Genomic DNA, 15858 nt, shown 5'->3' with positions numbered 1-15858 from the left:
AAAAGAGGCAACCTGCCCAGCAGCCTACCAAAGAGAGGCAACTTGCCTAGCGGCCTACCCAAAAAGGGCGACTTGCTCAGCGGCTTGCCCAGCGACCTGCTCAGCAGCCTACCGAAGAGAGGCAACCTGCCTAGTGGCCTGCCAAAAATGGTGACTTGTTCAGCAGCCTACAAAAGAGAGGCAACCTGCCTAGCTGCATGCCAAAACAAAAAGGCGATGTGCCCAGCGACCTGCTCAGCAGCTTGCCTAACGACCCACTCAGCAGCTTGCCAAGCGGCCTGCTCAGCGGCTTGCCTAGCGACTTGCCTAGCGACCTGCTCAGCGGCTTACCTAGCGACCTGCTCAGCGGCTTGCCTAGCGACTTGCCTAGCAACCTTACTAGTACAAAAAATAGCAACAAGTGCGACTTTTTTCGCACCTGAAAGTCAATTTTCGCACCCAATGATACTTTTGGGTGCGACTTTTTCGCACCCGAAAGTCCGCACCTAAAGGTGTTGGGTGCGAAAAGTCGCACCCAAAAGTCATGACTTTCGGGTGCGACATTTAGGTGCGACTTTTCGCACCCAACTTCACACAAAACATAGTTGAAAAGGCGGGGGAAAAACATCGGGTGCGAAAAATCGCACCCAAAAATTTGGCGGTAGAGCTTTGGGTGCGAAAAGTCGCACCCAATAGTTTGGAGGGTAGAGCATCGGGTGCAAAAAGTCGCACCCAAAAGTCATTCCCGCCATAAATTGGTGAGAGTTAATTTACTGTAATTTTAGACGTCGCTCTTTTAAAAAGCGACGTCAAATCTATGAAAAACATAATAAATATCGTATTTTTGATGTCAGTTTATTTAAAAGTGACTTGAATTCCTATTTCGGGTTTGAAAAAAAATAAGGCATGCAAAGCATCAATTAAAAATATAATTTCTCAATATAAAAATATAAAAACAATAAGGCAAAGACAAAACAATTTTTTTCTTTGTGTACAATTTTTCCAAACCGAATATAGAAACACATGTAATGTTCTGTATTTGCTTAAATTGTAGATCAATAAAAATGTTAACTGCTGAACTAAAGTCCATGAGAAAGTTGAAAGCAAATGAGACCATCCAAGAACCTAACCAGCTAACCAGAGTCACTAGACTTCCCGCCGAGCCCTTCACGTTTATGGAGAATATCTTAAAATAGTAAAATGAATCAAAATTCATTACTTTATTTTTTTTCTTGATGGAGAATAGGAAAATTCGATACTTAGGCTGCCTTTGAATTCTCACCTCTGACATTATAACCCAAGGAATTCCTCCCATGCCTAGCGAGAAAAATCCGGTGTATATCTGGTTACAAAGGATTGAGCCATTATTAATGTAGATAATAAGACTGATAAAATGTTTTGGTAAATTAATTAATGGCTAATTTCAGTTACCAATACACCAGAAAGTGGCATCCTTGAATTGTTGAAGTTCCTGAACATAATATACAATTTTAATGACAGTTACCAATTTTATTAATTTATATTATTCTGAATAGAAAAAAGATACCTGAAAGATGAATGACAACCCAACAAGAAAGCAACCTAAGCATGTTCCAGCCGAAGATACCTGAAAGCAAGCGACAAAATCATTTGATAGTTAATTAATTAGGCTACGAAGCACCCCATAAACCCGAAAAAATTCAAATTATTTTATCTCACGAGAAGAAGCGGTCTTCGTCCGGATTTGTCCATCAAAACGACACCCAGTGCGGTCATTTATGACTCTTTAAATTCAAACACACGCTCAGAATTCCCAGCTTTAAAACCCTGTTTTCAAATATTCATAACTCACTCAAATCTCAACGGATTTACATGTTCTTAGTCATTTTAGAAAGCCCATAACGTCTAATTTCCAGGAAAAATATCAACAAATCCAAATTAAATCGGTACTGATCTGACCACGTCAATTTACAGAGGCTGTTCACAGCGAACTTAAAATTGATTCAAACTCACGTATCCGAGCACACGCAATACAATCCGAGCACCAAAACGAGCTCAAACTCACTTAAATTCCACAACCCAAGCTCAGAAATCAAAAGCCCCAAATCCAAACTAAGAACCCTAATTTTTTCAAAAATCCATTTCGGGTAAGAACTTTTCTTACCTTGATTTCGTGAAATTTCTTGTTCCCGGTGCTCTCTCGTCCTTTTCCCGGGGGTGACTCATGGATAGCCAGTGGTTCTCCAACTTGTATAGGCGTCCAGTTATTATCGTCCATCGAAACAACTTCAACACAGTGCTACAATAAACCAATGAAAAATACAAAAACCAAGGTCGGTGAATTTAGCTGACTTTGAAATGAGAAAGTCAAATAAAAATCCAATAAGAAAGTCATTTTCGTGGATATGTATCATCAGGAAGTTCAGGTGAATTAAAAAAAAATCCTAAAAATCCTTGTCATTTCTATTTTCATTCTTGAACCCTGATATATGATTTCAGCGTACGCATATCGGTTCGATCATGTAGAAACTTGCTAACAATATGAATACAAATTCAGGAGCGCTAAAAAAGTTGAATTGAAATTCGAATGGGTGAATAGGGACTCGACATACAGAGATTGAAAAAATCGGACGTTCGAAAGCCCGATTCGTGAAAGAAAAAGTACGACTTTAGGACGCGGATGAAAGAAAAGACGAAGAAGAAGAAACAAATTTGGGGGAAACAAATTCTCACCTTTATGGCTGTGAAACCAACCATCCGGTACTCTCAGCCTCGTTTTCCGGCGTCTCCTCTCGGTCCGGCGTCCTCGGCGGCTCACGGCGTCCTCCTCTTCTCGGCCGAGACGCGCGCGCTCGAGATGGTTTCGGGTCTCGGTGGCTTACTGTTGGTCGAGCTTCCTCCTCCTCCATGAGCTCACCCCCGTCGCTCACTCCCTCGCTCTCTTCCTCCCTCTCCTTCTCTCGGCTCTCTCTCTCCTTCTCTCGGTCTCTCTCTTTCCCTTTCTCTCTTCTTTTTTTCTTTCTTTGTTTCTTTTCTTTTCGCAAGAAGATAATTTTTTGGAAGTGAAATTTTAGAAGTGAAATAAGAGGGAACAAAATCCCGCTGATTTTTTAGACGAAATGTTTTGGACTTTTGGGTGCGACTTTGTCGCACCCAAATGTATTAATGAACTTTTGGGTGCGACGAAGGTATTAATGAACTTTTGGGTGCGACTTTTCGCACCCAAATTTAAAAAAATCAGCGAAAGTTTTTAGTTGCTTCAATATATTTTGGATGTGACTTTTCGCATCCGAAAGTCTTTTTTGGTGCGACTTTTAGGTGCGAAAAGTCGCACCCAAAAGTCATCCGCACCGAAAGACTGTATTTGTAGTAGTGCCTGCTCAGTGACTTGCCTAGCGACTAGCCTAGCGACATGCTCAGCGGCTTGCCTAGTGACCTGCTCAGCGACTTGCCTAGCGACTTCCTCAGCGGCTTGCCCAGCGACTTGCTCAGCAGCCTAAGGCGACTTGCTGAATGCAAGCACCTCGGATCCCGACCTCAAACAATAGAGGAGGACCCCTGGTAAATGACAATCTACCCCCACTCTCAAGACAACACTATAAATACCCTCATCTCCAACACTTGGAGGTAAGTTTGCTCACACTTACAAAACATCTGCTTCTTTCTCTAGAACTTGAAGCACAACACCTAGACTAATGTTGAGCGTCGGAGTGCCCACCGGAGGAAACCCCTCCGCGGTCCTTTAGCTCATTCATCTCTCTTTTCTCAGGTGACGAGTTGTCGAAAATCCTTTTCCGGGACGGCGGAGGTACAGATGTTGGGACAACTTCTCTATTCGACCACCGCGTGGTCATAGGGTCCGGCCCTAGATCGAACCGCAGACCGGTTTTAGTGTTGATATATTTTCAGGCATTAACATTTTGGCGCTAGAAGGAAGGGTTTCTCGAGCAACAACCACGAGATTCCACCGGCAAATCTTTCCTCCACGACTTTGAAGCTTCACCACCTTAGGTACTGAAGAACGTGATTAGGAACTCTTCTCACGAGATGGCCAACAGCGTGACCGTCTCCGAAAAGGCAGCCCCCCTCCCCGCGGGGAGCATCGCGATTAACACTCGGGCTCAAGTCCAGGCCCGACAAAATTAGGCTCAAAATGCACCCCAGGCGAGCGTGACCTCCGACCCCGTCCACGATGAGAGGGACGCGCAGATGACGCGCCTGGAAGACAATCTTTTCAGGCTGACTGGCGCTGGCCAGAATCGGGGGGTACGAGCCTGCCCTGGAAGGAATCTTTGAGGGAGGGGAGCAGTTGGAAACCCCGACCGAACGTGAAGGGCGCGATCCCAGGCCCGACGAAAGCGAAGACGCCCCGGACCAAAGCCCCCGAGGTGTTGACCGCGGACGCGCCCAGCGCGCGCCGCGCCGCCCCGACGTACCGGCGATGCGCCCTCACGAAAACCCACTTCCCCAAGACTCTCGTGCACACTCTATTGCACACACCGACGCATCCCGACGGTCGGCTTTCGCCCGCCTCGGAGGCAGAGAAGAAGTGGCGGACAACGGAGATTCGCGCAGGTTCCACCAGCCCTGCCGCATCAACACTGCAAGACAAGCAGGCTGGAACGAAGACCTCAGGCAACACCTTAACCGCCAATGGGAGATCCCACGACGCCAATCTCCCCCGAGGAGGGCAGAGTCCCCCAACACCGTGGGAGGCCCCCCAAGAAAACCGCTCCCTCGCCAGGACATGCAGGCAAACCAGGCAGCCGAGGGCACTGGGCGGGTGGTCATGCCACCCCCCGCGGTGACACTGCCGGCCCCCGACACGGAGTTGATGAACCTTATACAAGGATTACAAAGAGAGATACGGGAGCTCCGGGCGACGCAGAATTCGAACCCCGCAAATACGCAATATGGTCGAAGGCACGGTCTCGCCCCTCGCCCCCCACTTACTCACAGAGGAGGTCGTCGATGATCTCCGGTTCCCCCGACCCTCATTTATGACGGAAGTAGCGACCCCGTCTTTCACCTGGTGCAGTACCAGACGACCACGAGGCACTCACGCGAACCAGGGGCACGAGACATCAAAGATGTCCAGCCCTTGACAGCGAGGAAGGCGGCGAGGCGCCCACGAGGCACTCACGTGAAACAGGGGCACGAGACATCAAAGATGTCCAACCCGACAACGAGGAAGGCGGTGAAGCATCCACGAGGCACTCACGCGAACCAGGGGCACGAGACATCAAAGATGTCCAACCCGACAACGAGGAAGGCGGCGAAGCATCCACGAGGCACTCACGCGAACCAGGGGCACGAGACATCAAAGATGTCCAACCTGATAGCGAGGAAGGTGGCGAGGCGCCCACGAGGCACTCACGCGAACCAGGGGCACGAGACATCAAAGATGTCCAACCCGACAGCGAGGAAGGCGGCGAGGCACCCACGAGGCACTCACGCGAACCAAGGGCTCGAGACATCAAAGATGTCCAGCCCGACAGCGAGGAAGGCGGCGAGGCGCCCACGAGGCACTCACGCGAACCAGTGACTCGAGACATCAAAGATTTCCAACACGACAGCAAGGAAGGCGGCGAGGCGCCTACAACGCATTCACACAAAACAGGGACCCGAGACATCAAAGATGTTCAACTCGACAGCGATTGAGGCGTCTAAAAGACACCCCCACACAAAAGTAAAGATAGAAAAAATTCCAGGCCAAGCAGACCGATGGGCCAGATTGGAATACCAGATGGAAGACCAGGAGCAAGGAGACATTCAACATAATACATTGACATTCAAAATAAAATGGCAAGGCAACCAAAAGAATGAAAATCTAAAGACAATCCTCGTTCCACCATTTGAAGACCACACAAGTGCACAACCAACCGTACCATCTCGAAAAGTCATAAGCTAACGTCTGATCATATCATACAAAAATCGAAGACTCTTCAAGCATGAGACCTCAAACTCAACACTGTCAAAATAAGTAAACTAACACAAATGAAGAGTGGAACGCTGTGAAGGAGCATCAATCCTCATCATCGAAGCCATCGTCGCGGCCCTCCTCGCCATCGCGACCCAACCCCAAGTCTACATGTGCATCGCCCTCGGAAGACACCTCCTGATAATCCCACTAGGTAGTCGCCGCGGACGGCTCTGTAGGATCCTCGAGGATCGCCTGAGTAAGGGCAGGGGGAACAACAACGATGTTAGGCTCGGTCGCTGCCGGCCTCACAGAAACGCCATCAATGTCTAGGAACGTGTAGAAAAGTACAAGGCCCGCATTCTCTCCCTAATAGCTGTCATGGAACATGGAAACTCTCATCCAAAACATCTCATGATGAGCGCGAGACACCTCGACGGACTGCTCGCTAGATGATAGCATCGCTGTCTTCAGTTCAAAGTCGCGTTTTTCCAGCTTCTTCTCCAATTGCTCCACTTCAGCGCGAGCAGCTACTCGGCCTTTCTCGAATGCGACGGTCCACGCGGTCTGGGCCTCCTGCTCTAGAAGGTCCACTTCCGCGCAAAAGGAGTTCCTCTCTTTAAGGACCTCATCCATCTCTTATAGTCGGTCGCAAGCATATTGAAGCAAAGGAAGAAGACTCACCAAACGAGAAAGTTTTGTCACGTCGCGCAAAGATCGAGACCCGCCCTTCGAGACCACTGACTTGATATCTCCCATGCGAGTCTCCCCTAGATCATCAAGGCGGCGCTAGCCGAGACGGGTCCCGAGCTCATAAATGGTCGGACCATAGGGCTTCTTCGATAGGAGAGGGTCGACATTGAGGACATGGCGCTTTGAACCACCGTCGCCCTTCGAGCTACCGTTTCTCTCAGTAGAAAGGGTTGTCACGGGGTTGCGGACATCTTATGCAGCGTGGAATCCAGCTGGCAGGAACAAAGAAGGCGTGAATCATCTCACCTTACCCAAGAGCAAAAAGAAAGAAGATATCGTTGACGCACCCGAGCAGGAGAACGGAGACGATCGGGAAACACCGGGCAAGCAACAATCCACAAAAAAGAGCAGAGTTTCTCGAACAACCAAGTTCTCCGAGAAACTGGGGGTTAATGTTATGAGGGATTTTCTCTTGCCCGAAAAACATGAAAGCCTGACAAAAAATCAAAGAATCATATCAAGCCCGGCCCAAGAAACAAGGTGGAAAACTCAAAGGCGCGATCGAGTAGCAGCGGCCTGCCCAAAAAGAGCGACTTGCCTAGCGACCTGCTCAGCGGCTTACCAAGCTATCTGCTTAGCAGCGTGCCCAGCAGCCTACCAAAAAGAGGCAACATGCCCAACAGCCTACCAAAGAGAGGCAACCTGCCTAGCGGCTTGCCAGCGACCTGCTCAGCAGCTTACCGAAGAGAGGCAACCTGCCTAGCGGCCTGCCAAAAATGGCGACTTGCTCAGCAGCCTACAAAAGAGAGGCAACCTGCCTAGCTGCATGCCAAAACAAAAAGGCGACGTGCCCAGCGACCTGCTCAGCAGCTTGCCTAACGACCCGCTCAGCAGCTTGCCAAGCGGCCTGCTCAGCGGCTTACCTAGCGACTTGCCTAGCGACCTGCTCAGCGGCTTGCCTAGCGACTTGCCTAGCGACCTGCTCAGTAACTTGCCTAGCGACTGGCCTAGCGACATGCTCAGCGGCTTGCCTAGCAACTTGCCTAGTGACCTGCTCAGCGCCTTGCCTAGCGACTTGCTCAGCGGTTTGCCCAGCGACTTGCTCAGCAGCCTAAGATGACTTGCTGAATGCAAGCAACTCGGATCCCTACCTCAAACAATAGAGAAGGACCCCTGGTAGATGACGAATCTACCCCCACTCTCAAGACAACACTATAAATACCCTCATCTCCAACACTTGGAGGTAAGTTTGCTCACACTTACAAAACCTCTGCTTCTCTCTCATCATGGCTTCTCTCTCTAGAACTTGAAGCACGACACCTAGACTAATGTTGAGCGTCGGAGTGCCCGCCGGAGGAAACCCCTCCGCGGTCCTTTAGCTCATTCTTCTCTCTTTTCTCAGGTGATGAGTCGTCAGAAATCCTTTTCCGACACGGCGGAGGTACAGGTGTTGGGACAACTTCTCCGTTCGACCACCGCGTGGTCATAGGGTGCGGCCCTAGATCGAACCGCGGACCGGTTTTAGTGTTGATCTATTTTCAGGCATTAACAGAAATCAAACACTCGGAGACAACCGACCGAGAGAAAGGACGTTCATATATATATATATATATATATATATATATATATATACAAAACTCTAATATAAAACTCGGGTCACTATAGTTAATACTGGTTCAGTAGAAAACAGATGACATCTCTTTGAGTTAGATTGATTATTTCTATGTTCAGAGAAAAAAAATTGGCCATTTTTTTTAACTTTGTTCTTCTTAATCAGGAGCTGTATGAATCACAACAAAATAAAACCACAGTAATATGTGGAAACAGTCCTATTGAATGTGTCATTTTAGAGAACAAAAGTTTTTTTTAATTTACTATAATATTAGGATGTAACACGTGCTAATGCACGTGATAATTATAAATAATAATTAATAAATTTTAAGATAGTATTATAGTTTTTGAATACATATTTGTTAATAAAATTACTCAAATTTGACTAGTACTATTATGTAAGAGCATAAAAATAGTAACACCGTCATTATAGATTTTTTAAATTTAGTTATATTTATCAACATATTAACACGAGTTTATGATGAACATGTCGTAATAAATCTGGGAGGCTGAAGAATTAGTAATATCATTTTCATTTTCTAGATTAAAAAATTAACTAAATATTTTGACTGAACTTCATACTTCCAAAATATATAAAATTATATTTTTGTCCACTTTTCGTACAAAAATATCCATGTCCACAAAAAAAAGAATTAATTACATCTTTGCCTCCGCTATTTTGTCGTTGTTAACAGGTTGCTCCTGAAACTTTGAAAACTGCATAATTACCCCCTCAATTGAGACTCGATTATTATTTTAATCCATCTGTTATAATTGGTGTTAAAGTTGCCGGGTATGTTGGTAATTTTATCATCCAACGTCTAATGAAATAAAAATAATGGGATTTTGATATCTGATTCAAATTGAAAGGAAATAAAAAAATTCATATTCATAAAACAATGAATATTAATCGAAATTAAATTATGTATTTATAAAAGGATACATGAAATCGTATCCATAAAATTTCACAAAATCTAAGCCCCAGATTTCAGTACTGCGAACATGAAAAGGAATTCTCTAGCGAAGAATAAACTGTCGATGTCCGGTGATTCAGTTGTAGGCGAGTCTCAATCGTCGGCTAAGCGACGCGTGAAGAAATCTTCTACGAAGAAAACCTCGTCGAAGAAGTTTGCGTGAAATAGAAATAAAACCCCATTAAAACTGGGGCTTATGTTAAGTGGGTGATGTTGTCCTTTATTGTTTGTTTTTCTCGAAGAAAATAAAAGTGTGAACGGGTAATGGGGACCGCTCGAGTTTCGAGTTTTTTGTCACGCCCGTTTTGTTTTGTAGTTTTGGATGGGTCCATTACTCTGGTTTTTGTCTGGGTATCCGTCTTTATTACAATGTTTAATTCATGGGTTTTGGGTTGATGACTGTTATTTAATGGATTGTTTTTTATTTTATTATTATTTTTAGAGGAATTTCTCAACAACTTCGTACTCAATATATACCATGGGGGCTCGATTGACTTTGACAATGACGAAGTCAAATACGTTGGTGGTAGAGTTAGTCATTTGGACTATGCAAATGTAGACAAAATGTCTATTGTTGAGTTGGATGGCATATTGAAAAAGAAACTAGGTTACCACGCGGGTGCAGTCTACTTCTTGAAGTTGCCAAAGGAGAAAAATGTTTCGTATGTTGAAATAGATGTGTATTTTCTTGAAGACATAGCTGAGATATTGAAGGCAAGTTGGGAGGTAGACGTTTACTGTGATCACCCGGTGTGTAGTCCAATAATAGGTGAAGAACACAATGAGATCTTGCTTGTTGAGACAGGGCAAGAAGAGTATGATTTTGATCAAACTGATCATGAAGTCGCAGACGAGTAGGACCTACAGACGAGAAAACAGAGCCTGAAGTTGACACTCGGAAACAAGACGATATGCATGCAGAGAATGATCAAGTAGAACCTTAGCATGTTCAGTCTGAGCACATTAATTCCGAGCACGTTAGGTCTGATGAGCCATTCGCTGAGCATCCATTCACGGACCAAGCAGAGAATGATCAATTAGAACTTGATGAAGACGATGAACCTGATGCAGACATTGATATTGAAGACATGGATGAGGAGGCATGGGCATCGTACCTGAAACAACCAACTCAGCAAGAATTCGGATTCGGGCTCAGCGATCAAGATGTCCACGTTGATGGACCAGCTGTTGACGCTGGACTCGCTATGTTACAGAGTAAATGGAGGCGTGTTCTTAGTGATGACAGTTCTGAGGACGACGTTGACTATGACATTGACACTGAGATTGGAGGGTTTGACTCTGAGACTAGTGATTCCGATGAAGATACTACAGAATTTGACAAGCTTAGTGAGAAGAGGGACGTCAAGAAAAAGCTTCCACGATTTCAGGAGTTTAGAGAAGGTTCCAACATGAGGAACGTGAGTGTTAAGTTGGTACTATATTTTCCAAACGCGCATTTATTCAAGGAGGCTACCAGAGAGTACGCAATCCAAGAGGGCAAGGACGTGTACTTTTAAAGAGCATTGGATGCGACTAGTCGCATCCAATGGAGTCACTGAGAATCTACAAATTCTCGCTCATTTAAGTAGGAGTATTGACTAATGGATGCGACTTGTCGGATGCAATGACTGCCAGTTCTTTGGATGCTACTAGTTGCATCCAATAGTACTTTTTGTTATAGTGGACGAGCTATGCAAGATTTACGACGGGATTCCGGCAAGCACCACGAAATTGGATCTGAGAATGGAAAAGGGACGTGAAAACTGAAATAGAAAAAGAAAGAAAATAAAAGAAACCGTGCGAAAGAAAAAAGAAAGAAAAAATTTTAAAAACAAAGGAAAATACTCAATAAAGGTTATTTCTCTCACCTAACTTTGGTGCTAGATGTGTCAATATTTGAGTTTTGGTTGATTTTTGGTAATTCTCAAGCAAATTTTATTATCGTTGTCAATTTCTCATTTATAACCACAAATAATCTAAATACGTATAACTTCACTTGTTCTAAATCTCCAGTGGGACTCTCCAATGGAAGACTCTCAAATTTATCATTAAAAATTTATTTATATTGCTATTATAACATACACAATATAAAGTTACATTTTAATAAAACATAGACGAAAACACTAAATTACACACAAATATAGAGTTACATTCTAACAAAACATAGATAAAAATATAAAATTATTCGTTTTATTTTTCTTTAGTGTAGTTTTATTTTGTATATTTGAGCATTTTATTTTGTTATTTTTGGTGTTAATACATTTACTCTTCTTGTACTATTTTGTGTTAATTTTAATTTAATATCAATAGCACGTGTTATGTTTTTATTATTCATCCACTAGTAAATATATGAAATGATTAAATTAAAAGGATTTAATTGTAATATATTCGTCTTTATGTACCAAAAAAAAATATTTGATTAAATTTTGGAAATGAGGTATATTAACTTATACAAAATAGACTAAAATATAATTACACAATATTTTTTTAGAGTTTGAATAGTGGACCCTCAAATTTGAGGGTCCAGTGTTCAAACTCTTAAAATGAGGGTCCAGTGTTCAAACCCTTAAAATAAAGTTTCGAAGGTCTCCATTGGAGCAATCAAAATCCTCAAAATGAGGGGTTTAAAGTTTATTACTTGTCGCTACTAAAATGTCGCATCCAAGACTTGTAACTACATAGTATTGAATGCGATTTTTAAAATTTTAGATGTGACTTTTAAAATTTTGGATGTGACTTTTGTCGCATTCAAAGACATGTGTTGTCTCAGTGTTTATTAAACAAATCCATAGATTAATTATTGTAAATTATTGATAATATGCAAACGTACAGAGATAAAAATCCAATTTATTTTTCAAGAAGATGTAAGTAGAGATTGACAAAGTGAAATAAAATAAAATGACACATTTGTAGAGTTTTCCCAAAAAGGGAATAGTTGTAAGCATAATTTAAACGATCCTAATTAGTCAAGATCTTAGAACTAGATGATTTTCACAGAATATTAGGGATTGAGAAAAACCTACCTCGATCCATGAGGACGAGAGTGACGATGACGGCAGCGGATGATCACCGGAATTGATTTCTCTCTCTTGACCTCTTTGGACTTCAGAGCTTTCTTTTGATGGCAGAGGAAAACTACGTAATAGGTTGAGAGAGAACCAATCACCAGGGTTTCTCTTTATATAGACCCACCATCAGTGTATAAAGGGAAGTTACCTTTTATTTATTAACCAATAGAATTTATCTTATTTATTATTAAACTAATGAGTATTAATACACTTGGGCCATAATTGTTTCACACTACAAACCCACGTTGTGGGCTTTAAAACAATGGGTCCAACATTCTCCCACTTGGCCCATGTGTCGTTATATACTCCACAGTTTAAGAATAAAACATAATTACGCGTAGTATAAGATAAATCCATCATTATATCGGTTACATCATAAAGTCATTATCAAGCATGAGAACTAATAAGGATCGTAGCGGTTGTATGTCAATTTATCGACATAGTCCCTTTTATTTATCACAATACTATATTCACACTTAATAAGACACATAATAAGGTATTATTTAACGGTCCGACAATAATGTCTTTTTAAGAGACAAAACAAATCTTGATCACATAATGCATTCATGTATATACTAATTATAAAATAAAACAAGATTCATTACTTCATATCGGAAACAAAATAAACGAGCTCAAAAGTGTCAATCACATAAAACATAGAAATAACATCAACGATGACATCAAAGGATCCCCATTCTTTCGACATGTTCAGTAAATGCCTTTATCTCCATATGCTTAGCACCCTTCGAATACTTGTCGTTCTTAGAAAAGAAGACTGTTGCAGAATTATCACAGTAAATTTTCAGCGGCTTAGCAATAGTGTCGACAATTCCAAGCCCCGAAATAAAGTTCCGCAGCCATAATCCATGAACCGTAGCCTCAAAGCATGCTACAAACTCAGCTTCCATAGTGGATGCAGCAATGACAGTCTGCTTCGCACTCTTCCATGAAATCGCTCCTTCGGCTAAAAGGAACATATAGCCAAAATTGGACTTTCTGGAATCCACGCATCCGGCATAATCTGAATCTGAATATCTTATCACCTCGAGGTGATCAGATCTTTTATAAGTGAGCATACGATCCTTCGTTCCTTGCAGATACCTCAGTACTTTCTTTGCATCTTTCCAATGATCTATTCCTGGATTACTTTGATACCTGCCCAGCATTCCGACAGCAAAACTGATGCCTGGCCTGGTACAAGTCTGTGCGTACATCAAGCTTCCAACAATAGACGCATAAGGAATTTGTTTCATTTGTTTGCGTTCCAATTCATTTTTTGGACATTGATTGAGACTAAATTGATCTCCCTTCTGAATTGGAACAACACCTGCAGAGCATTTGTCCATTTTGAATCTCTTAAGAACTTTATTAATGTATGCTTTCTGAGACAATCCCAACCATCCTTGTGATCTATCACGAGATATCTCTATTCCGATCACATAGGATGCCTCACCCATATCTTTCATTTCAAAGCTCTTAGAGAGAAACTCATTGGTTCGACGTAATAAACCAAGATCATTAGTTGCAAGCAAGATGTCGTCAACATACAAAACCAAAATTATAAACTTACTCCCACTGATCTTCAGATATATACATCGGTCAACGATGTTTTCTTTAAATCCAAAAGATGTGACGGTATCATTGAACTTGAGATACCATTGTCGGGAAGCTTGTTTAAGTCCATATATTGACTTCTTCAATTTATATACCATATGTTCCTTTCCGTCAACCACAAAACTTTCAAGCTGATCCATGAACGCTTCTTCATCTAAATTCTCATTTAGAAAGACAGTTTTCACATCCATTTGTTGGAGCTCTAAATCATAATGAGCTACCATAGCCATAACAATCCTCAGAGAGTCATTTTTAGAGACAGGTGAAAAGGTTTCTTTGTAATCAACACCATCTTTCTGAGTAAAACCCTTGGCAATGAGTCCAGCCTTGTGTCTTTCGATATTGCCAATTGAGTCGAGCTTGGTCTTGAAGACCCACTTGCACCCTACTCTTTTACAACCTTCAGGCAATTCAACAAGGTCCCAAACTTCGTTGTGATCCATTGATTTTAGCTCTTCTTTCATGGCATCTAACCACTTAATAGAATTCTCACTTTCTATGGCTTATGAAAACGAAACTGGACCATTATCAATTCCTAAGTCATATTCCAAATCTTGTAGATAAACCACATAATCATCAGAAATAGCGGATCTTCGTTCCCTTACACATCTTCTTAATGCGACTTCATGTGGTTAAACTATGATAGGTTCATTTGGTACGACATCATTCAGTTGTGCTTGGTCGTTAATTTGTTGTTCTTGAAAATTATTATCATGGTCAACATGAACAACAACTTGAGAAGAAGGTAGAGGCAAAGGTACTTGCACTCTAACTTTTTGGATTTCCACATTACGTAGTTTCAAACTCCCACTGACTTCACCATTTTCGATGAACCTAGCATTACCAGTTTCAGCAATTATCTTACTATGGTTAGGACAATAGAATCGATACCCTTTAGATTTTTCTGGATAACCAATGAAGAAACCACTGATTGTTCTTGAGTCCAGTTTCCTTTCATGTGGATTATAAATTCTTACTTCCACTGGGCAACCAAAAACACGCAGGTGCCTTAAACTAGGTTTTTTTCCCGTCCACAATTCAAAAGGTGTCTTAGGAATTGCCTTACTGGGAAACCTGTTCAATAAATATACAGCGGTCTTTAAACACTACAACAAATACTGGCAACAGCCGCGATAAAAGTCGTGGTTGTTGCTATGAAAGTCGTGGCTGTTGGTACTTCAGCCGCGACAACAGCCACGACAAAAATCGTGGTTGTTGCTTCGTTGCAGTTTATCAACAGCCACGACAAGTCGTGGCTAAAATCAGCCACGATAGCGTTGATAGCCGCCCATCTCACACACGGATGCGGGTCTTGGAACGAGTTCAGCACCATTACCGCACGGGCTCTTTTATACTACAAATCACATTATTATACTCAAACTGTGAAAGAAAACTACAAAAACTCAAATTGTGATGTCATTGCTCTTTTATACTAAAAATCACATTATTACACTTATAACAGGCTAGGCTAAATTCTTTTATAAATCTATATTGTAATAGCTTAAAATAATCACACAAATCTAGATGTATTTAGGTGTTGGCATTTTAACAAAAAACATTGCAATTAGCTCTACTAAGATATGACTTTCAGTGAATTTATTAAATGATTTCAGGTTTGTTGGTATGTATGTTGCAGAGCTAACATACAAACACACACACAGAGCAAATTCACAAACACATACACGCCACATTCACGGACACAGACACACCCATTCACGAGCACACACATTCACGAACCAATAAATTGTCATAGCAATGTCCAACTGTGAAATTCACCTACAAACAATTCGTACATATTATTCCAAAATTGAGTATAAAATCTTCAAACCCATAGAAAACAAAGATATCAAATTCTAAATCCTCACAGTATTAAATAACTGTGAAGTTCAATAATCTAGCTCTTCTCAAATAATTACCACACTAATTGACCAATTCAGTGTATTCAATAAACCATGACTGAATGTAGTAAGAACACAATAGCATAATTAGGCATAAAAGAGACCTGGTATAGAAGAAGTAA

General features: G+C 42.2%; 1 protein-coding gene across 1 annotated transcript; it reads right to left on the bottom strand.

Moving 5' to 3' along the window:
- Window positions 1–1050: 1050 nt before the first annotated feature.
- LOC149403084 (sugar transporter ERD6-like 5) lies at window positions 1051–1729 on the bottom strand. Its single transcript, XM_089608833.1, has 5 exons — window positions 1678–1729; window positions 1526–1585; window positions 1411–1450; window positions 1262–1321; window positions 1051–1165 (listed from the first exon to the last, which is right to left on the bottom strand). The coding sequence occupies exons 1-5, from the start codon at window positions 1708–1710 to the stop codon at window positions 1113–1115; spliced, it is 246 nt and encodes an 81-aa protein (XP_089464959.1). The 5' UTR covers window positions 1711–1729; the 3' UTR covers window positions 1051–1112.
- Window positions 1730–15858: the final 14129 nt, after the last annotated feature.

Source organism: Urtica dioica, chromosome 3 (assembly GCF_054948205.1).
Source record: "Urtica dioica subsp. dioica isolate 48M chromosome 3, U.dioica_male_clone48M_v1_H2, whole genome shotgun sequence".
Lineage (NCBI taxonomy): Eukaryota > Viridiplantae > Streptophyta > Magnoliopsida > Rosales > Urticaceae > Urtica > Urtica dioica.
The sequence above is the reverse complement of the archived record's forward strand: the minus strand, read 5'-3'. Positions and strand labels throughout refer to the sequence as shown.

What these genes read in the sequence shown, in the direction of transcription:
- LOC149403084 (XM_089608833.1), bottom strand. Translation starts at nt 1,710, where the DNA reads ATGGACAAATCCGGACGAAGACCGCTTCTTCTC. An exon ending in GGTTGTCATTCATCTTTCAG is followed by an intron (nt 1,451 to 1,525) that starts GTATCTTTTTTC and finishes TATTATGTTCAG; the next exon opens with GAACTTCAACAATTCAAGGA. An exon ending in TGCCACTTTCTGGTGTATTG is followed by an intron (nt 1,322 to 1,410) that starts GTAACTGAAATT and finishes CTTTGTAACCAG; the next exon opens with ATATACACCGGATTTTTCTC.